The 23,918-nt window shown below is 42.8% G+C and overlaps 1 protein-coding gene across 1 annotated transcript in view; it reads left to right on the top strand.

The window, feature by feature from the left end:
• NELL1 (neural EGFL like 1) overlaps nucleotides 1-23,918 on the top strand; it is a 750,986-nt gene that overhangs the window by 101,314 nt on the left and 625,754 nt on the right. The window contains exon 4 of the mRNA XM_046685488.1: nucleotides 16,694-16,864. Coding sequence (XP_046541444.1) covers nucleotides 16,694-16,864 — 171 coding nt within the window. The remainder of the gene's footprint in view (nucleotides 1-16,693; nucleotides 16,865-23,918) is intronic.

Genomic DNA, 23,918 nt, shown 5'->3' with positions numbered 1-23,918 from the left:
ATGAGGAGGTGTGTTCCTGTGGGCCTGTTTGTGGAAGAAGGAAAGAGGACGGAGAGTAACACCTGGTCTGGTCTTGATCCCAGTGGTCTCCCCAACTTTTTTCACCTCATGTTCTAACTTCTTTGTGGTTTAAGAGGCCAGCAGAATTTCTTTTTATATTTCATTGTAAGGTCTTCTGCTAAAGGACATTCTTGGCATGAAAAAATAGTTTTTCTAGGCCTCTTGGTGTGATAGAAAGGGAAGAACTCTTCTTGAGAATGCGTTTCCAAGGTAGGCAGAGATGTATTTTTTATGTGACTGTGAAACTCCTGGTATGGAAAGCATTTACTGCATCATCTTCTTAGGAGACTTAACTTTTGAAACTTTCTTGGTACTTGAAAGCAATTGCCCAGCAAACTCTCTTCTGGTTGCAGAGAAAGTTTTAGTCACACTTTCAGACTTCAGAACATATGAGTGAGTCTCTGATCTCCTTCTTGCATCCTAATATCCAAGACCAGAGAAGAGTGCCTCCTAAATACCTCCTAATATCCCATCAATTTCACCTCCACTCCAACCTGCACATCTTAACAGCCATACTCATCTGGTAGACCTTGCTACAGCGAGTGTGGCCTGCAGACCAGCAGCAGCAGCATCCTCTGGGGCTTATTAGAAATGCAGTCTCTTAGACCCCAGCCCAGACCCACTGAATCAGACCTGCATTTTTACGGGATGACTCATTTGTACCTTAAATTCTTTGGAATGCTTTTTAAAAGACGCTGCTTTCACTGTGGCTCTATCTCCCAGATGCCTGGGTGGTCTGAGCAGATCAGGGGTTAAGATGAGGGCAGCTACGGGATGGTGATGGGCAAAGCTTCTTCAGCCTTAGCAGGCATAGTGGAGATGGGGAACGTAACAGGAATTCTGGCAGCACAGTAAAAATTAATTAATTTTGAAGCCCCCTAGTTTTTTTTGGAAGGTGGAGGGAGTCTGGCTGTACTGGCTTTCTAAAGTTGAGAGGCAGCCCTGCAGCCTGGAGCCACCTCATCAACCTTCTGAACTGCTGGAGATTGGCTTAGGTGCTCCAAGTTTGCCCAAAATGAATTATTCTAAAATCAATTTACCTAATAGCCAATTTACTTAATGACAATTTCCCCTAATAGTACCACTGACATAAAACTCATGTTTGTGAAATTCATAACAATTCATATGTGATGGGAAGGTAAATTGGTTTTAGTCAAATTTGGTTTTAGATAAAGCTGCTTTAGGCAAATTTTTGCTTATATATATTAGCCCTAGGTAAATTGATTTTAGATGAAAGTCACCTGATCCAAGGGTCCTTTTTAGAGGAGGGGACATGGAATTCAGGGTGGGTGGTGACAATAACCTCACCCATAGAAAAGTGCAGTCATTATTTCCACGGGCAGGGATACTGGCTGCGGAGGGAACTTGCTACAATTGTCATCTTAACAGTCCTCTGAGAGATTTGCCGTATGGCCTGGCACCTTTTGGGTATCTTACTGTGAACAAATGTTACCTGTTAGGCCCAGCTGGGTCCCCATCTTCTAGGCTCATGCACAGTTCTTCTCAGTAACTGTACACTTTCATGAGAGATCCTTTACAATGCTCATGTTTAGCCTGTGCTCATCAGTCTGGGTGGCTTTATCCCAGTGCAACTTAAACCGATCAGGCTTTGTCATAGAACCACGATCCTTTCCTTCATTATCTGTTTCCAATTTTACATTTATCACTGTGATTATTTTGTTAATGCTTGTCTCTCCCACTGGATTGTAAGCTCTAAGAACACATGGACTGTGTCTGTTTTTGCTCATCCTTGTAATTTCAGAGCTTAGCATAGGGCCTAGCATATGTAGTAGTGATTTAACAATTACTTTTGGAATAAATGAATGAGTATATTAACAAACCTCTGGTTTTTATTAACAGTAATAAGTTACATATGGCACATCTCACAGCTTATTGTGGTACACCAAAATGCTTTGACATGGAGGTTGAGAATCATTATTGTAGAAAATAAGTTTCTTATCAAGGAGGTGGTTCAGTAAAAGCAAGATTTACATTATGATAATAATAGTGGAATTTATCGAGTTCTTACAGCAATCCAGCGATAAGTAGTTTACATACAGTATACCTCACTATGCATTTTATTGAGAGCTCATGTCTTCCTAACAAAGTATCACTAGACCATGTTTCCTAAGGCACTCACTCACTCTCAGCCTCCAAGACTGTGGAGCCATCAGCACCATGGAAGGTTCTGTCTGGGGTCTGTTCAGAGGGAATTTGTTTCCAGCTCAGAGTGGCTGGCCTCTCTCAGTGCAACTCTCTGCCCATGATGTCAGCCTTCCCAGTGACTCTTATGTGGGTAGTAGTTTCAGTCGTGGGACAGGTGAGTCTGTTGATTCTCAGGGTTCTTTCATCTGAGAGAGTCTGGTTTAGGCATCATTGTCCTAGCTTTGTCTTTGGTCAAGTCATTTAACTTCTCTGTGACTTGGTTTCTTCACTTGTTAAGTGAATATGATAGCTCCCCATTCATAGGGTTGTTTCAAGAATTCACTGCAATATTGTATGCAAAGTACTTACCAAGCTGGCGTATTGTAAGAACTTGATAAATGTTGGCAATTATTTTGAATATTATCATTATTTAAGTGGTGCTTTTACTGAATTACCTCCTTGACGAGGAGCTTTTATTTTCTACAAGAGTGATTCTCAACTTAAGTGTCAAAGCAGTTTGATGTATCACAATCAGCTGAAAGATGTGCCATAAATAATTTATCACTGTTAATAAAAACCAGAGGTTTATAATGTATTCGTTCATTTATTCCAAAAATAACTACCACGTCTATATTCTAGGCTCTGTGCTAGGCTCAAAAACATACATGGCCTGTGTATTCACAGAGTGCAATCCAGTGGGAGAGACAGATCCTAAGAAAACAGTGAGGAAAATGTATAAGTAGAAAAAGGTAAGTACTGTGAAGGAAAGGAACGTAGTCCCATGAAAAAGCCTGGGTGGTGGTGGGGAATGCATATTGGAATCCTCTTCTTGGAGGTGACATTTAAGGTGAGAGTGAAGGATGAGTAGAACTAGGTAAAGAATGGGAGTAAAAGTGTTCAGATAGTGGGGACCGGATTTGCAAGTAGATTGTGGTGGGAGGGAGCGTCGTATGTTCAAAGACTTAAAAGAAGGTTGATGTACAGAGAGCAAAGTGGAGAGTGCTGAAGCTGAAGCCGGAAAGACGGGCAGGGGCTAGAGCTTGTGGATTCTTGAAGGTCATGTGTAAAAATTCTAGTCTTAAGCTTAATAGCAATGAAAAGTCATTGATGGATTTTAAGCTTAGGGGGTGGGGGATGGTTAGAAGGGATTAATGACATGATTGGATTTTTGTTTTCAAAAGATGACTTTGACTGTAAAATGGATTGGAAGTGGTCAGTGGATTCAAGGAGACAAGTTGGGAGGCTATGCAGTTTCCAGTAAGAGATGACGGTGGCTTAGATAAGCATGGCAGCAGAGGGGGATGTGAGTGGATGGGTACAGTAGATACCTGGGAACAGAAGCAATAGAACTTGCTGGTGGGTTGCACAGCAGGCATGGGGAGAGAGAAGTATCAAAGAAAATGCTTAGGTTTTTAGCTTTCATTTTGTTATAGGCTGTAATAGATGAGGACGAGGTTTGAGGGGAAAGATCAGGAATTATGTCTTAGGCTTATTGAATTTGGAGGGTCCAAGTGGAGTTGTTGAGTGGACAGTTGGCTATACAAGTATACAGCTCAGAAGACAGGTCTAGACTGGAGATACAAATGTGTGATTAACTTATGTTAAAAAGTGCCCTAACATATTGGAGTGGAGTCAGAGTACATTAGAACCACTGATTTGATGTGCTTTCTGGGAGGAGAGAGAAAGGACTGGAGTTAGAGGTAATATACCAGAATTCTGACACCTATGGGAGTGTTTCATGCCTGTGAACATCACCTGTCTATTTGTAATAGCAGAAAATGGTTTGAGAACCACTAGGGTGTAGGTTACTGGCCAAATGTCAGAGCCTGGTTCTATGAATCTCACCCCCATTTAACCTTTTGTCGGCTTCTGAACTCCTCTGCTCTCCTCTTGCACATATCCTCAATCCTATCCACACCTGTTCTTCTGTTGCTTGAGACTGCCAGACACGTTTCTTCCTCCCTGTCCTTACTTGTACGTCCTGCTCCTGAAGCTCCTTTCTCATCCTTCTTATTCCAATTTAAATAGTTCTTCTACATGAGCCTCCTTGGTGAAACTTTTCTGGATCACCATTCAAGATCTTTAAAGGTCAGGCTTGTACTGTTTATTTTTCGATAAGCTTTTGTTTTACCTCATCAAGTGGCATGTAAATTCCTTAAAGGGAGGTATGTATATCAAAGGTCTTTATACTACTCGGTGCTTGCTCCTTACTTAACTTTAGTGCCATCCCTTGCATCTGATTTTCAGTTTTGCTTTCACAATATGTAAGAGTGGCTTAGCCTTGAGAAAATAGGTCTTTATTTGTAGTCTGGATTTGTGCTATAAAGAAGTCAGTCATTTTAATTTTGAGTGGGAGAATATGTATCAAATAAAATTGAAAACTATAAGGATAAAGGGGAAGCTTTGTATATAAAAAAGGTCTCTTGTTACATTAAGTGGGAAGAAAAAAGTGTAGAACAGTGACGACAGTATACTACCATTTATGTTAGAAAGATGGGGCAAAAAGAATATTCATATTTGCTTTTATAGCATAAAAGCCTCTGGAAGAAAGGATAGTCTTTTTATCAAATGATCATGCTGAAACAAACAAAAAAAAAACTTTGACAAAGACCTTACACCTTTCACAAAAATTAACTCAAAATGGATCATAAACCTTAATGTAAAATTCAAAACAATAAAAACTTCTAGAAGAAAACATAGGAGAAAATTTACATGACCTTGGGTTTGGTGATGAGTTTTTATGTACAACATCAAGTGTATGAACCATGAAAGGAAAAATGGATAAGTTTCATTTTCCTAAGACAAAAACCTTGTACTCTGGAAAAGACACTATTCAGAGAATGAAAAAAACAAGTCAAGGGCTAGGAGAAATATTTGAAAAATACATCTATTAAAGGATTTGTTCAAAATATAGCAAGAACTCTTAAAACTCAACAAGTAAACAACCCAATTAAAAAATGGGAAAAAGATCTGAACAGACACCTCATCAAAGAAGATATAGAAATGACAGACATATAAAAAGATGCTCAATATCATTTGTCATTAGGGAAATGCAGTTTGGTAATATCTTACAAAGCTAAACATAGTCTTACCATACAATCCAGCAATCATACTCCTACGTATTTACCCAGTTGATTTCAAAACTTATTTTCACACAAAAACCTGCACATAAATGTTACTAAGCTGCTTTACTTATAATCACCTAAAACAGGAAGCAACTAAAATATCCTTCAATAGGTGAATGGATAGACTATGGTACGTCTATACGACAGGCTACTATTCTGTGATAAAAAGGAATGAACTTTCAAGCGATGCAAAGACATGAATGAATATTAAATGCATATTACTAGATGAAGGAACCCAGTCTGAAAATGCTACATGCTGTATAATTCCATTTATAGGATATTCTGGAAAAGGCAGAAATACAGAGGTGATAAACAGAGCAGTGATTCCCAGGGGCTTGAGGGTTGAGGGAGGTTAAGTAGGTGAAGAAGAGAGGATTTTTTCGGACAGTGGGACTATTGTGTATGATACTCTAGTGGTGGATGCATCACACTATGCATTTGGCAAAACCCATAGAAATTTACAGCACAAAGAGTGAACCTCAATATGTATGCATGTTTAAAAAAATTCGTTCGAGAGATTGGGGGCCCCAGGATGGAATGCAGAATGTGACTATAAACAGTCTAACTGTGTTACAAATATGTGAAATAACCTCAATAAAAAGGGGATTGGAGAAAAAGCTGCTGACCTGAGTGACTTGGAAAACAAGAGGAGTCTGCAAGACTAAAGGTAAAAGGAACTGCACATAGACCCTTCACGCTAATGACAACGGTGATTACATGAGAGTGTGGGTTAATGATTCTAAAATCATGATACATGTACACTGGAAGTGAATAATTAAGTAAATTGATGGTGGATTGTGGGAGGTTACAGATAGGTATGGGGACAAGACTAGAATGATCCATGTGGGTAATGGATTAGAGTTTAAGACATCAGTATGAACTCATGTTTAGCTTAATTTAGATACAGATAGACACATAGAAATATTGATATGTGTGTATACACTGGTTATTATACCACATATATTTCTTTGCTCTATCAGCAGAGAGTGCCTAGAAATAACAATACCTCAGTGGCAATGAATACACTTATCATCCAGATCTTGGTTTCTAATACCCTTCTCCGATAAAAACAACTAGGTCTTTTTGGAGAAATGGCTGACTTTTGGACTGAGTCAGGAACGATATAAGAAGCCTTATGTCAAAGAGACATAGGAGCCAACTGAAAAAACTTCCAATGGCCCAAAGCTGAAACAATTTCAGCAACAAAATAACAAAACTAGTATTGGATGAGAGCCCAAAGTCTAAAAGACGACCTGTGAGTACACACCTTTAAATCAACGATTGAATAAATGGAGAGAACAGGCAAATCCTCATGCAGTAGAATTCCAAATAATTTATGTAGCTACTCTATCTTTGAGGAGGTGGAGCATAACTCCCCGCTCCTACAGTGTGGGCCGCACTAGGGAATTCCTTCCAAAGAGGACGGTGTGGAAAGGGAGGAGGGGAGGAGTAACTTTACATTGGAGAAAGCTGACAGACTCTCCCTCAGCCAGGTAGGCTGACACCAAGGTTATCATCATGCTTGATAAGTTAGTTGATAGTATATATCCTAGATGTGATATGAGAATTACGCTTTACCTCTGTGGTCGTCCTTCCCAAAATCCACAGCCTGAGTCTAAACATGAGAAAAACGTTAGACAAATCCCAGTTGGGGGAAATTCTACAAATACCTCATCAGTACCTCTCAAAATTCCCAGGGTCAAAAAAGACAGAGCAAGTGTGAACTGTCACAGCTAAAAGGAGCCTAATGAGACGTGGTGATTAAATCTAATGTGGTGCCCTGGATGGGATAGTGGAAGAGAAAAGGGATATTGGGTAAAAACTAAAGACATCCGACTAAAGTTAGGACTTTAGTTAATATTAATGTATCCATATTAGTTCATTAATTGTGAGAAATGTGCCATATGAATGTAAGATGTTAATAATAGGGGAAACTGGGTGTGGGCTATATGACAACTCTCTGCACTGCCTTCGCAATTTTTCTGAAAATTGAAACTATTCTAAAATCGTTTATTAAAAAAAACCTTGGAAGAGTACACGGGAAACTGATAACAGTGTTGTCTTTGAGGGAGGTTGAGTATTGGGGAGATGGAGAACAGGGCGAGAGGGAAATTCTTCACTGAATACCTTAAAGATGATTTAGTTTTGAACCATAGAAGTTAAAAAAAAAATTCAAGTTCAGAAAAACCTAAGAAACTTAAAACTTAAGAAACATAAAGCCTTCAGTTTTAGCTTTTTTAATATTCCTTCTCTTTAAGTCTTTAGTAAAACGTAGAAGTATAGAAAGTGGCCAGGACTTCAACTACTATTATTTTGGTTCCCTTTTCTTAAATCTTTATTTAGAAGCATTTAGGGGCCAACCCTGTGACTGAGTAATTAAGTTCACCTGCTCTGCTTCGGCAACCCAGGGTTTTGCCAGTTCGGATCCTGGGCGCAGACATGGCACCGCTCGTCAGGTCATGCTGAGGCGGCGTCCCACATGCCACATCTAGAAGGACCCACAACTAAAATATACAACTGTGTGTATTTTATATATACATAGTTTATATTACTGGGGGGACTTGGGGAGAAAAAGCAGAAAACAAATTAATTTTGAGTTCCTGGTGATCTGGAGCTGTACCTTAGGCTTAAGATAAGATGCAGTTGTGTGAGTCTAAGCCTCCAGCCTTGGGCTTGTTTGCTTAATAAATATTAATATTCAACTGTATTTGGAGGCCTTGGCAGTCAAAAACTAACAATCCACTCTCTTTGTTCCAGTAAACCAGCTCATTGGTTGCTTTTAAGTTTCTTCTCTCAATTAAAAATGTTTTCTGTCTTAACTTTCCACGTCTTTGCTCCCGGCTCTCCGTATCTGGGAAGGTTGGAAGCCAGCCTTTCCTTCAGTAAGAAGAGCACGGCCATTCCCCTGCTTTTAAAGACAGTAACAGAATTGTTTTGAATAGGTGCAAAGAACCTTATTTAACCGTGAATGTTTTATTTTCAGTAACAGAGGCGGTTTGTAATTGCTGTCACCATTAATCTCTTGCTAGATGTTTGCTAAGAGGATTGAGTTCACAACTAGTATATAAGTTTACAAATGCAAAAAAAAATCACCAGGTCAAATCTACATAAGGGAGAGCGGAAGGCAGAGAAGCACTGTTCTGAGAGGAGGCAGGCCGTGTACCTTTCGGCAGCATCACCCCCTAGGAGGCTGTTCCTTCCTTTGTCTGCAGAAGGAATAAGGATGGGAAATCCTAATCACTGCTGGACACTGGGCACTTTGTAAGGTTATTTGCAAATGTTTTGTCCTTTTTTTTTCCTCAAAAGGAACCTGTGAAGTAGATGTTATTTTCTACTAGATGAAGAAAAGGAGGCTTGAGGAAGTGGTGTGTCTTGCCCACATTCACGGGGATGAAATGGCTGAGGCAGGGGTTGAACACAAGTTGGCTGGACTCGGAGGCCCCTGGGATACCAGCCGCATGTCTCCTGGTGTGTCTGCTCTTTCGACTACACCGTATGCTCTGAAGGAAGGAAGTAGAAGTTGAGAGTAATGGAAGGTTGTCCAGGTAAATTAGACCGTCCTTTACCTTAGTCGAATAGCTCTGCAGCCTGGGCGGGAGCTAACCTGAGGCTAGAACTCAGGGAAGAAATCATTTATAGAAGGACTGCCGAGGCGGCCACTTCCATTTCAGTGAACGCGAAGTTTGAGGCCAAGATGTTAGGACTTGATAACAAGAAAAATAATGGATTAATGAGAAAGATACCAATGTATTCCTTTGGTATTTGTTTCTTTAAATAGCTACTGAAAACCATGTATTTTAAAAGATCTGATGACATATTGATATTGTTTAAGTTGCATTTTGGGGGACAGAATTCCATTTTTGATGTTAGAAGGAAATGTATGGTTACAAGTCTGTGGGGCTCTAAGCAGAAAATTGGCTCTTTGGGATTTGATCATCTGGCCGTGACCCCAGACATTTAGTAGGGACATACCCAAATGATAGTTCCAATTTTTAAAGGTAAAAACCTGTATGCCTGAAGTTAGCGTTCTGATTCCTACTGATGTGCGACAAACCATCCCCAAGCTTATTATGCTCACAGATTCTGTGGGTCCGGAATTTGGACAGAGTCCAGAGGGATGGCTTGTCTCTGTCCCACAATGCGTGTGACTTCGGCTGGGAAGAGTGGACAGCTGGGGAAACCACCTGGAGGTTTTCACTCATATGTCTGCGTTGATCCTGGAGGTTGGTGGGGAGTCCAGGTGGGGCTGTTGACCAGAGCACCTATGTGCAGCCTCCGCAGTGTGGTCTGGGCTTCCTCACAGCACAGTGGCCTTAGGGTGGTCAGACTTCTTACACGGCAACTCAGGGCTTCAGTGTTCTGGCAAACGAGAAACTGCGTCGTGTTTTATGACCCAGCCCTGGAAGTCACCAAGCATTACTTTTGCCCTCAACAGCACTGACAAGCCCACCCAGATTCGAGGGGAGGAGGCGTAGATCCCACCTTTGAACTGGAAGAATGTCAAGATTACATTGTAGAAAAACATATGAGATCGGAGATACTGTGGGTATTTTTGGAAAATACCATTTGCCAAACAGAATATTAGGCCATGTAATGCCGTTTCTCTCTCAAGTACAGGACAGAAGATGGCTGTGTTTATGCCTCCTGCCATATCTTTCTATTTATAGTCTAGCAGTAGCTTCGTGTCCATGGTTACTTCTCAAGTTTTTTGCCTTTTTTCAGTTTCATGTTCCTGTACCTCTCTTTAATGAGTCAAGGTAGTCTAATAACCTCAATCTCTGGATTGTTATCAGTAAAGATTTATTTTTGTTCCCAGTTCACTGTCAGCCTGTGTGAGGAAAGATGTCCGTGCTCCATGCAGTCCTTGAAGGACCCAGGCTTATTCCATCTAATGACACCACCCCCTACTTAAGCCCTCAGAATCCTCTAGGGGACCCTCTGCAGCTGGCATGGATAAGGCACAGCCTTTCCTAACTGCCTCGCCTTGGTCACACACATCACCTCTGCCCATGTTTTCTTGGTGACGGTGTCATATGGTCCCTCCTAGATCCAAGGCTACTGGGAAATACAGTCTGGTGTGTGCTCAGGGAGAAAGGTGGGGACATGAACATTTGGTGCATCTGTCATCTCCTATCCTTTCTCCCCTGGGCTGCTAAGGAGCCTGCAGCCTGAGCATTGCCAGGAAAGTCAAGGGTAGAAGGAAACTAACTGACCAACCAAGGATTCAGTTTCTTTTAAAGTTTATCAGTATGCAAAGTAGTATATGAATTATAGAAATTTGATATACATACATCTCAGCTGCACCTTAAAGATTTAATTCAGTGGTTTCAGACTATTTTTGGAAGTGGTCTCTTTTTCCAAATGAAATCTTATGGGAAACTACAATTTATATAACAGATGAGAATGAAGCTTCTCTGGTGCCCCATCCTCTCCTTCTGCTAGAGACCCTGAGTCCCTTCCGGGAAATCCTAGGGCACTGTGGATCAGAGCCAATCACTCTGTTTAACAGACAAGAGAAACCGAGGTACAGAGAGGCAGGGCTACATTTGCCAAAGATTACATTCATTGTTTGTCTGCAGCAGGTTTAAGGTTGAAATCAAGTCTCTGTACCCTTGGGCCAGTGCTCTTTGCACTACTATTCACTTAAAAGTTGTGCCACTGTCTCTTAGTACACGTGGTCCTTGAGACCCCTGGCCTGAGGTAGGACACAGTGTACCTTCCTGGTGTTTTTGGCTTCCTCTCTTCATTATCCCAGCCCTAGGCAAAGGGCCACGAGAGGAAAAGAGCCTCTACCCGAACAGCTGGAGTGTTTCTCTCTGTGGTGGTCGTTGTCTCACGACATGGGGAATGGGGGTTTGCACTTGAGTTTGCAGGAGGATGTCTTCACAGCTTGGAGCATCATGGGGATCAGGGACGGGAGTTGCCTGAGTTCGCTTAAGGTCCCTTGCCCCCTGACCCTGATCTGATCATGCCACTGTGCCTGGAGAGGAACGGAGTGTGGTGGAAAGAACCTGGGTCCTGGAATTGAGCAGACCTGGAATTGAGTCACAGGAGTTATGTGACTTTGGGCAAGGTACCTTATCAATTTGAACCTCAGTTTTTACACTTATAGTGTGGATTTAATAACTACCATTTAAGATTGTTGGCAGAATTAGAGGTAATATGTTTAAAACATCTTGTACAGTAGAAGGTAATGGGAGGTTGCCATTGGGAGCACCCACTTTGGTGTCTGCCAGACCTGGCTTCAAGTCATAGTTCTGCTACCTATGGCTGTGTGAGCTTCAGATCTTTCATTTCTTTTTCTGTCAAATGAGGTAGCAGTTAAATGTATGGACTTGGGATGCCGCACAGAGCGTGAACCCTGGAGCCAGGCTGCTCTTGCTTGAGTCCTAGTTCTGCTCTTCCCTACCTGTATATCCTTGGGAGAGTTATTCTCTCTTTGCCTTGGTTTCATCCTCTATAAAATGGAGATGGTAATAGCCGGTAATTTTTTAAGTTACTGTGAGTATTAAATGACTAAATATTTGTAGAATAGTGCCTGGCCCAGAGTCAGTTCAGGGGCCCGGAGAAGCCCCTGCTGGATGGAAGCAGTACTGCACTATCTTGGGAGCTCTGGGGTGTGAGCTCTTTCTCCAAAGAGCCAATGTCTATCCTTGTGGAATTGCTGGGAAAGATGATTTTTCTAAGAAATTCTTTTCCTTTTAAAATTTTTTCTTTTATTTATTTATTGTGAGGAAGATTGGCCCTGAGCTGACATCCATTGCCAATCTTCCTCTCTTTGCTTGCGGAAGATTGTTGCTGAACTAACATCTGTGCCAGTCTTCCTCTGTTTTATGTGGGATGCTTCTACTGTGTGGCTTGATGAGCAGTGCTAGGTCCTCACCTGGGATCCAAACTTGTGAACCCCGAGCCACTGAAGTGGAGTGCGCGAACTTAACCACTGGGGCACGAGGCCGGCCCCTCTAAGAAACTTTTTGCCTTTGTTAATGAACTAGGATTGGGTAATATTTAAAATTAACTTTTGCTGTTTTCATCCTACTATGCAGAAGTGACACATTCATCCAGCAACAACTACTTTAATATTTTGAGTGTGTATAGCCATCCAGTCTATTAGTATATAAAATATGTATTTATAAAAATATACAATTATTTATATACTTAATTAGTATAATAAATATAAAATGTATTAAATATATATATATTTATACATACATAAAATCTCCAAAATGGATCTGTTGGTATAAGTTTTGGGGAAAACGACAACTATTTTAATAAAAATAACTGGTTGATCTTGATCTACCTATGTTCTTTGGAATTGTTCCCGAATTTTATTTCCCAGTGTAGCATGGAATTTGGATAGTCTTGTGAAATTGACTTCAGTTCATGATAACTCTGTTCCTAATACTCAAGGGCGCACTCTGGAGAACTATTCATGCTGATTCTGGGTAGGGTCTGCCTAGCGCTTAAGCAAGGGCTTGGGTTTAGACATCTTAGCTATGTAGATAAGGTGGGAAAGATTCACCTTCATGGCATTCTTGTGCAAGGACTTGTGGCGTCAGAGGATGGGAAGGTCGGTGTAAGTGTTAGGATGCACTCCTTGTCGTGCACAGCTCAAAGGAAGTGTCTTTATTCCTGGATGCTGTATTTAAGGCAGAAATGGATCCATTTTGCCATACTTAGAGCATGATGACCAATGGGGGAAGGATTTAGAAAGAGGAAGAAGGCAGAATCCTTGTTCAGGAGGGCCCTCATAGGCTAGGTGGGGGACAGGAGTATAAAGGAAGGAGCTGGGGATGCTTGGTCTGAAAAAGATAAAGCTTAGCAGTGAATCTGATGGCTGTTTTCAAATATTTGCAGGAGGAACAGGCTTTTCTGGAAGCCAGGACGGGTCGTTGGAACAGCACACTTGGCTGAGGTCCAAGGCTGAGGGGTGAAATGCTGCTCACAAAATCTGGCTGATTTTATCACTTGTACAGCAACCTGCTCCCCCACATCCCGAGAAGACCCCAAAGCACTTGAGGCCTCAAGAGAGGGGCCGGTGGGGCAGGGAGCTCCCTAGACACTTGCTGACGGTCACTTCCAGTGCCATTCCTCTCCCTGCCAGCACCACAGGCTCTTACTCACTGCTCCTAGCCTCAAACTTCTGCTTCCCTCACTGTGACCATCTGGCCAGTAAGGAGAGCAACACCTGGCATACTCAACACCAGTGCTTCTTAATATGCACATGAATCTCTGGGGGTCTTATTAAAATGCTGATTCTGGTGCAAGCAGGCCTTGGTTGGGGCCCGTAATCTGAATTTCCATTGTTGGTGATGATGCTGCTGGTCTGTGGACCATACTTTGAATAACAAGCTCTACTGCAAATCATGAGTCTTCCTTCCAGGCTACAGCCAAAGGTCATCAGGCTGAACGACCACCTCCTCCAAGTTGCTCTCAGGACTAAGCCTCACATCTCTCTTAGCAGAGGGTCACTGCCTGGAAGTATTGCCTTATTCCCCTCTCAGCGCTCATGCAACAATTGTATCCAGTTGTCACTTAGCCATCCAGCGTCTTGGTCATCCCTAGGGCCACTTCAGGAGTTATCTAACATTTTTTAAAAAACACATCATCTTGACTTTCATCCAAGTTGAGATCCAGCACTTTCGAATATGTGCATGATGCTGTCAGAAACTTTACCCTGAGACACAAGCATCCATTCCGCCCTATTGAGAACAACAAGGCAGATTTCTTTTCTCGTGGCTCATGTTGGTGGTTACTCTATGGGAACCACTTGCTCCTGTGCTTTGTAAAGTGATCTTTAAAGGTCTGCTTATTAATACATGGAGCATTTGCTCAATGAGGCCATAAGCCTAGGAATAATGATTAACTCTGGCCAAATGTATCTACCTCCCTTTTTCTTTTTTTTGATTCCGTCAGGTGATCTCTATAAGCATTTCTAAGTATCATTGATTGAAGTCCTTTCAAGGTTGTATCATCTCTTTCCCCAGCAGTAGTTTATTGTCAAAATAAAGTAATTGAGAGATTTTCCTGATGTGTTAATCTTGGTAAGGTCTCAAATTTCAGATCATGCTGCTTTTCTAAACAGGAGCTGTGGGATCTTGGGCAAGACATTGAATAATGTGTCTGAGCATATGTGAACTCTCTGTAGAACAGATATAATATCTCCCTTGAAGAAATGAGGTGATGTTTATGAAAGCACTTAACCCGTTCCCAGCACATGGCAGTCACTATTGAAATGACAATTTCCCCTGCCTCCTATTTGTTTCTCTTAGGCCAGTTTTTAGCTTGTTACAGGGGAGGGGCACGTATTTTGTTTCCTTTTTCCACTAGTCTCAAAGCATCTTGAGAACAGGATCTATATTTTAAATTTCAGCCCTTCACTACGTGTTCGGTAATAACACATTAAAAGAATGACCAGATAACCTCAGGTGGTCTTGGCCTTTTAAATTCCTTGGTTGTTTGATTCTTCCAATGTTCTAGCAGCTGAAAAGAAATTTGGAGAATTCTTTTAAAATGAATGTCTTCTAGGTTAAGGGATTTCCTCTTCTGCAGCCTTATAAAATATGTATCATATTTATTACTAATAAGTATGTACCTGGGCTCAGGAGCAGGCCCCAATAATATAAGTAACCTCTTCAGTTTATGACCTTGGGCCCGATTCTTTGTCTAGTGCAAATGAGGTGGGTCGGAGGCTGGGCTTGCTTCCCCTGCACGCTCTCTTGGGAAGATCCTGTGAAAGATGAGCAAGAAATATGCATTGGTTCTGACTTGAGGTTTGGGGTCATGCATAATAGAGGCTGTTTCATGATATATTCATTTCAGTCCTCCTGGAAGATGCTTTTTGTGTTTTAGATTGAATACAATCTGGCTAGTGGGGTCAGGACAGCTCAACAGATTAGAGGAGACACAGTAGGTCCTTCCACATCTGGGGATGAACCTGGTTTCCTGTTGAAGTGAGTAGTTCTTGAGTCGTCTGTATGAATGAGTTGTTGGGAGACGGTGCCAGCTGAGGCCGTCTTTCCGACTTTGTCCTCCTGCCTCTGAGATGGGCAGCAAACTGGTGGAAATGCATAGACTGTCAAAGTGAGACCCAAGTTTAACTCCTAACTTGGGCATGTTAAATTCCAGAATCTTAGCTTTCTAATTTTTAAAAGGGGATAATGATATTAGTCTTGTAGGATTTTGTGGGTGAATTAGGTCATAAGTGTTAAATGCCTAGTGCGATGGCTGGTAGTGAGATTAGGCCCAATTTTGCTGACAACTGTGATGACACTTTTCAGAAGCGAGGCATAGAACGCTAACTAGGTCATCCACCCACGAAAGTATCAGCCCTGGTGTGTGTCTGAGGAGTGTCCCAGAGTTGCTTGCTGCATTTTATGACTAAAGTGCAGACTGCAGTGCTGGTGCTAAGAGTCTTTCTTGGATCTGGGAAATGTGCTAACGATCTGGGAAAGTGAAAACCCCATTGTGTGTTTCATCCCATGGTAATTTGAAATACTGGTCCATATATGAATAGCTTCAAACTGTTGCTTCCCTGGTTGCTGTTTAGGAATTGTTGTCCACTTATAGCTTTTTGTCCAAGGGGGAGTAAAAAAAAAAAAAAAGCCTTATGATCTCTTCACTCTGACAATTATTTCAATCCCTGGTATCCAACACGACTTTTGTTTTCCTTCAATTCTTGAAAAATAAAAATGGCAGAAATAAAAATAAACATCCATAAGTCCATTCCACGTGAATGGCCTTTTTTAGACAATAGAAAGAGGGTTCTGTACAGGACTTCTTTTTTATCATTTTTTTCTTTTTTAAAGTATGCTTTTTTTGGTGAGGAAGATTGGCCCTGAGCTAACTCTGTTGCCAATCTTCCTTTTTTTTTCTTTCCTGCCCCAGCACATAGGTGTCTATCCTAGTGTAGGTCATTTTAGTTTGTCTATGAGAGGTGCCGCCACAGCATGGCTTCATGAGCACTGTGTAGGTCTGCACCCAGGATCCGAACCTGCAAACCCTGGGCCACCAAAGTGGAGTGCATGAACTTAGCCACGCAACCCTGGGGCTGGCCCTGGGCTTCCAAGTATTTAAGAGACACTGCACCAAGCTTTGCTAATTAGCTGTGGCTTGTCACCTCACAGTGGATCACTCAAGCTCCATTTTGGGGGCTCCAGGTGTGACCATGAGGGTTCTCAGACAACAGGTGAATTGGAGGATTCCATCTGGTACAGTTGATTTTGAGTTGTAGCTCTTTGTGTCATGTTTGCCTAGTTTTAGATTCTGAGAAACCTGGTGGGAAGACAGTAAGTAGTGAGGACTGATGACTGCTGTAAAATCCAGAAATAAAATAAAACAAACTCTTCTTGCTTTGCATACAGTTATTTTGAACTGGAGAGCAGTGGCCTGAGAGATGAGATTCGATATCACTACACACACAAGGGGAAGCCCAGGACAGAGGCACTTCCCTACCGGATGGCGGATGGACAGTGGCACAAGGTGGCGCTGTCAGTTAGCGCCTCTCATCTCCTGCTCCACGTCGACTGCAACAGGTATGTCTTTGCTCTTTCGTGATTCTGCCCTTGAAATCGAGCAGTGGGAAGGGGGGCAAAATCAACCCCCTCCAAGCCTTGCTGGGAAACAAAAACCAAGGGGCCCTAATTGCAATTGAACCTACCAAATGGGCCATTAGGCGTGCTGAAATGACCAACTGTAATATGCTAAGAAAACAGTGCATTAAGATGAAACCGTATGCTGTGATTAGGAACAAATGTACAAAAGGTTGATTACAGATTGGGAAATATTAAGTGCTCCTTGGTGTATTCCAGGTACCAGCTGAAATTCCGTGGAGCTGTGATCACAGTTAACTGTGATATATTGTTGTTGAGTTCATTCCACTTGGAAACGACTAAGCCAGTCTACCTTAGAATGAATCAGAGAAGCCTGTGCTACTGAAGCGGCTAATTCTATTTCACTTCATCAAGCACAGCTTTGCTTAAATATCTTTTCCAAATAGAGGCTTCTTAAAGCGGCTGTTCTTTGAATCCTTTGGAATTGATGTCATCCATTCTCTGCAGAGGAATGAGCCTTCTAGCTTGTCAGAGGATGGCTGGAGTATTTGTGAGGTCTGGGGGGTTTTGCAGGAGGTTGTGGGTTGGGGTGGGAAGGAGATGTTGCCCCTCATGTCCGTCACAGGAGTCAGGTTTACTGCCAGCTGGAGAAAGGAGACTATCAGTCTCTAGTGATTGGATCATTTGTGGCTGGACAGCTGGATAATGGTGGTCAAGGGGAATGTTTTGATGTCTCCAGAAGCCACGGAAAATCCTTATGGCTAGTGATCTGAGTCTTATGGAGAATTTTTTGCAATGCAAGCAGTGCCTGTGAATTGTTGATTCTCGTTAAAGACACCATCAAAGTTAGAATGACTGTTCAGCCACAGGACTTGCTCCCTTGGGCCCAGGATGAGGAACAGGCATGTTGGGGACAGCCTCCCTTTCAGAACCCAATAGGAAGAAGGACAATCTGAGGTCAATAAGCTCCACATTACATTTCTGAGGAGGAGATACTTGCCTGTGCTTGCTGCTCCAGCTCTGTAGTCTCTTTTAGAAGGGCAGAGAACAGAAACGAGCTTCAGGCTTAAGGGAAGTGCCGCCATCTTGAAGAGAGTCTTGGTAATTTTCGATGGCATCTATTTAAGGTGCTTTCTGGGCTTCTGAAGAACCGTGGCTATGGTCAGATGATAATAATGTTCCTGGATAAGGTTTCCATAGAAACCATAGGCTCCTGTTGATCCTGCAGTTCTGGGATGGACAGCCTGGATAGAGCTAGCCCTCAGCCACTATCTCCATTTCTACCTTCAAGAGCTCATTGGCTCCTTTAATTCTCTAGAACTAAAGTGGCCTGTCAGGTAGCACTTTTGTTCCCCTCTACCCACAACCCATATGCTGCCCAGTGGGAGAGCAGGGGAGGGGCCTTGTATGTCCTCCTGTGCCACAGGCTGGAAAGAGGCTTCAAAGTCCTAGGTTAGTGATGCGCGACTGAAAAGTCTGGGAAACGCTGCTGTTTTCTTGCTATGCAATTCTTTTCTTCCTCCTCTCAAACATTTTATCCTCTATTTTCCATTATTCTTCTCTCTGGAGAGAAGATATGTTTCTGCTAATCTAAGTTTTATGCCTTCACAGTTCTCAGGTGCCTATGAAATATTCCCTTTTGCCATCCTCAGCAACTTGTTGCCTGTGTGATTTTGAGCTGGTCAATTTCTTTGCATCTCAGTTTTTAAATTTGTAAAGTGGGAGTGATAGTACTAACGCATGCTCATGGATGGGAATGTTAAATGAGATAATCCGTGTAAGGTGCTCAGGGTGGCACTTGGCTTTGGCTCTCAATACATGTTTGCTATTGTTGTTGTTGCTGTTATTCTGCACATTTAATGTGCCTCTTTGACTCAGTCTCCAAACTTTCATCCACTGTATGTCCTTGGCTACCATGGCCTCTCTACCAGCAAAGCGGGGAGTGGATGGGAGAGCTGAAGCCCCCAATATTCTTTAGGGTCCGCCCCACTTATAAGAATGGACTGAAGGGGTTCTGAATGTTCCTTCCTTTCTCTTGAAATTTTTCATACTTAGGCTCATGGTATAATATGTCCTTTATGTAAGGTCTTGGAGGGAAAATGTAAAGTTGTTGCCAGTTACTGATTCATGGACCCAAACACAGAGGAGTTTTTATGTAGGTCAGGGGAGAGAAAGGCCCGGAAGGATTGGGCCATGAGAGAGAAGTTTTGATTTTTGTATAGGAAGAGTCTAGAAAGATAGTTCCCAAACCTGACTCCACAGAATTACTGGGGAACTTAAGAAAATGAGTCACCAGGTCCCATCTGAGGCCTAATGGATCAGATTCCCCGAGGCTGGGACCTGAGAAGCTGTATTGTTAACGAGCTTTCCTGTGGTTCTGGGGCTGGCCGTCCAAGTGCCCGACTGTGGTTTCAAAACCACCCATTCAGAGAGAGAGAGGAAGCTGGAGGAGAGGCTGGGCTGCCACAGATGAATGACAGACTGGAAAACTAGTGCCTGCAGCAGAGCCCCAGTGAGGAGGAGGAGAAGAGATCCAGGGGGAGGGCAGTATCTGCTGCGTCGTCTTCATAAGTGTCTTCCTCCCCGGCGCTGGCTGATTCTAGAGCAGAGGAAGTGCTGGCCTGTTTATCAAGCTGCTAGTCTCCCACTTCTCATCCAGGCTGCCCTCACGGAGTGACAGTCACAGGTTGCTTCTTACTCTCTAAGCCATGCCTTTCATCCCACCACGAGATTCTTACTTTTTGGTTCCTTTTACCCTTAGAATTATACTATCTTATTTCTCTCAGCCTGTCACCCACTAGAGTCCTGCTGGTTGGAAATAAATGGTGATGTGATGACTTTTGTCTAGTGGTGACTGTGCTAGGCACAGTGCTAAGCCCTTCACATAGATGAGGTCATCCCACACTCAGGCCGTTATCTTTCTCATTTTAGAATGTTGGAGCAGAGTTACGTTCTATGTCTGCAGTCCTGTTGCTAATAAGTGGCAATGCTGAGATTTGGACCTGAGTGTGACTCGCCAACGTCTGCTCTGACTGCCAGGCTGTTCAGCCCAGCACTGGACCTGGAACGTGAGGGCAGGCAATGGCCTAACTCAGGGTGAGCAGTTTGCTCCTTTCTAGTACTTTCCTCCCACGTGTCTGATACTGCTGGTCTTCAGAGTTGTTTGGTAGGATGTGGAATCTTGTCAACAGAACCCATTGCACTGGCATAGGGTAAGGGGCCTACCTTTATCGAGCATCTACTACAGGCCAGGTAATGTGCTACGCATAATATTCCACAGAATAGCCATGTGGGAACAATTTTATTAGACCCGTTTTACAGATTTGGAATAGAGAGGCTCAGAGAAGATAAGTAACTCGGTCTTAGTCACATAAGTGTAGAGCCAAAACTCTGAACCAGGATCTAGCTCCCAAACCTTAGTCTCCTCCCACCCCCCAGCACCAACGTAATTCATGGACGTCCCAGGATAAAGTCACTGCCACACCAAGGACTGATGCTGCAGGAGATTCAGACCATAAAAATGTGTGAAACCGGGAAGGGAAGATTCCCCAGGCAGTTCCACTGCTCTGAGGAACTGTGGTGTGGCAGGCTCTTCCACCTTTTTTGGGTTAGAATTGAGAAACAGGGCCTTTTCAGACTGAATTACAGAAGTTGTCACAAGTGGTGACTGCTGTCGTGGTTGGCAGTTGAACACTTTCTGCCTGCTGCTGAGACTCGCGCTTTTCTCCTGGTTAAGCTGGGCCTGGTTAGAAGCTCCCAAAGGGTGGGCTGAAGACCTCAAGCTAGAAACATAAAAGGAGCCATTCCATTGGCAGCCAACCTGATTATCTAGGTTGCCTTGGGTTTTTCTCTAGCTACCTTTGTATTGACAGTTGCCAACAAAGCCTAGGAGGAGGCCTGAGCTAACCTTCCTCAGATTCTCCTGCTCCATTCTCCGCTCACTCTGTGGCCTGTCCCCATGACTCAAAGCTCAGAATCCACCGACATCTGGGACTCAGAGCATAAGTGTTCTTTCTCATATGCCACAACAGGGATTTCCTTTCCTTCTCTTTATTTGGTAACTTTTAATTTTCAATCTAATTAATGTATTGGACACAGTGTCGCTGCCAGAAATAAGGGAGTCTCTCCATCCAGAAGTTCATGGCTTATTCATTTAGTTATTTTTAATTCTGAAACCACCAGGGCCCCCCACAGTGATTGGCCCTGCACCCTTGATAGCAGAGAAAGCTTGCACTCAGTCTGAAGCCCTGTGAGCAGGCTGATTTGACAAATCCTAATAGCAGCTGAGCAGTGGAGAGAACTGAAAATAGTCACTCCCAGTATCTTGGTCTTGAAGTGACAGGGAGCTGAGCTTCTAACAGCTAAGGGTTGGACTCAAAAGTGTTTTCCATTCAAATGGTACATTCATCTAGCTTTCAGTTGCACTTTTCACAATATGCAAGTGTGCCCATTCTAAGGCAACCTCCTCTTGCTTCAGTTCTGGAAAAATTGATCTCTTACGAAGTCACATTGCTACAGGGCTCTGAACTCTCACCTCGTTGGTTCAGACTTGTACAAGTGTGCACAGCACACACACACCTGCAGTCCAATTGTCACTCTGACAGGGAATTAACTCAATGATTCTAGTCTAGACGGTAAACGTATTTCAGGTTTTACTTCCAACACATGCCGTTTATTCACTGCAGAGCACATTCCCTTTTTGCATAGAACTGATCTGGAAGAGCCTGCAGAACCAGAAAAGTAAACTTAATATAAATCACTGAACAAGTCAGTAATTCAAGGTTTCTAATATTTCAGAGTAACTTCAGGATATGAGCATCTGTTTATATCTCTAGCTTTTTCATAATGAAATAGGGTAAGATGGCATCTTCCTTCCAGAGAGCTGCTGAAGTAGTTAGAAACATCAGCTTATTAAACCTCACGTTCCTTAAGGTAGTTAAGCCGCGTGTATAATGTACTACATTGATTTTAGACAGAAATTTTGCTATAGTAAGGAGGGGGGAAATTAAGAGATGACTATCAGAGGCCACAGCTTCCAAGAGAGCCAGGCCAAGACTCTCAATCTCCTGGTTCCCAGATTGATATATTACATCACAAACAGGAACATGTGCACACAATTAACTCATCATCAAAATTAACCAAAAGAAAATTGAGAAGCCAGCATATGCTTCATGTCCAACTAACCCAGCAGCTCCTGATCCTCTGTCCAGGAAGAGATGACAAGTGAATGAGGAGGATAGGATATACCCAGGTGTAAATTTAAGAAACAGTACAAGAGATGGCATAAGGCAATGCATGATGGATTGATGGATTCCTGGTAGGACAATCAGGTCTGGAGATCACAGGAGGGATAGCTGGTGGGGATGTGGAGTAGCCTCTCAATGTCTTGCCATTCCAGGTGAGAATGCACGATAATTTCTGCAGCTTTATGGTTTTTTACTTTTATTTTTTTCCTTTTTCTCCCCAAAGCCCCCCGGTACATAGTTGTATATTCTTAGTTGTAGGTCCTTCTAGTTGTGGCATGTGGGACGCTGTCTTAGCATGGCTCCGTGAGTGGTGCCGTGTCTGTGCCCAGGATTCGAACTGACGAAACACTGGGCCTCCTACAGCAGAGTGCGTGAACTTAACCACTCGGCCACTGGGCCAGCCCCTGAAGCTTTACTGTTTTGCTACTGGGTAATCTGATTCTGTATCAGTCACGTAAGAACTGAGCTTGAAATGAGGTTCATCTTGTAAGCAATACAAAGCCAGTCATGGTGCCGTTAAGAGAGAGTGTGTTTCGGGGAGTGGTATCAAGTGGGCAGTGGGGGAAAGCTACAGGGAGTGACAGAAGGAAATAGGGGCAGGGGAAGAAAGAGCTGTCTCCAGGTGACCAGGTAAACGAGCCCTGTGGTTTAACCTAGCCTGAAACGAATGCTGGACCTTTGTCTTGGCTTTGCCGTTTATAAAATATGATTTACATGCAATGATGCAGGAGTGTGAAATCAGGCCATCTGTGTCTTAGATCCTTTGAAGATTGTTAGTTTTTTCCTTCATTCATTCCTCTGCCAGGAACTGTGCTTGTGTCTGTAAAATGGAGTCATAGTAACTCTTCTCCCATACGTTGTTGCAGGAATGTAGCAAAAGAATGTGTGCAAAATCCTCAGAAAATTTCAAGCTACTGTGTGAACATACAGCGTCATGAAGTATTATAGACATGTACTGTTATACAGAAAAGATGTTAAGGTATCGTATTGGAAATGAGTACCATTTAGTCAATTTTCACCTCTGTAAAATTAGTGGCTTCCATCCTTTGGATCAGGACCCAGTTGTGATGTGGATCCATGCTGCAGTGTAGCGTTTGAGGTCAGTCAGTCAGGTCCCTGAAGTGATTCTGACTGCTGAATCCTGGCCAGGGCTCTCCACGAGTCTGTCTTTTAGTTCCATGATCGGTAGCGTGGCACAATGGTGCATGGTATGTACACCAAGAGTCCCTTTAAAAATTTGTAACAGAGGCTGAGGGAGGAAGGAAACACCCCCTCCGGTGTGATCAGATCTTTGGTTGATTCCAACAGGGCCTCGAGAATGTGGTGTGGCCTCTTTCCCTTTTTATTCCTGTGAGAGAGGAGGTTCAGAAACTTACTTCCCCGTCCCCAACCCAGGAGCCAAAATTCTCACAGCTTTTATGAGGGAATGTAAAGCCAGGTGAAGTTTTACAGAGTGAGGAAACTCCTTTGTTATAATTGTCTGGATCTTCTACACAAAATATATATTATTTGCTTCTCCACTTTGAAAATCTGACTTTTTAGCACAAAAATGTTCTGGACGAAAACTTGAGCCGAAAGAAATTGTTAAATTTGTCTGACGCTGGGAAAGTCACTGACCGTCTCTGGGCCTTAGCTCCCCAGGTCCCCAGGAAGGGGCTCCGACTAGATGATTTGTCTCCTTTTCACTCTGACCCTCTGGGCATCTCCCTCAGATTCTCTCATCCAAGTGCTTAGTTAGGGCATGCTTTTTTTTTTTTTTTTTTTTTTTTTTTTTTTTTTTTTTTTTTTTT

Source organism: Equus quagga, chromosome 14 (genome assembly GCF_021613505.1).
Source record: "Equus quagga isolate Etosha38 chromosome 14, UCLA_HA_Equagga_1.0, whole genome shotgun sequence".
Lineage (NCBI taxonomy): Eukaryota > Metazoa > Chordata > Mammalia > Perissodactyla > Equidae > Equus > Equus quagga.
This window is presented reverse-complemented; position numbering and strand designations above follow the sequence as displayed.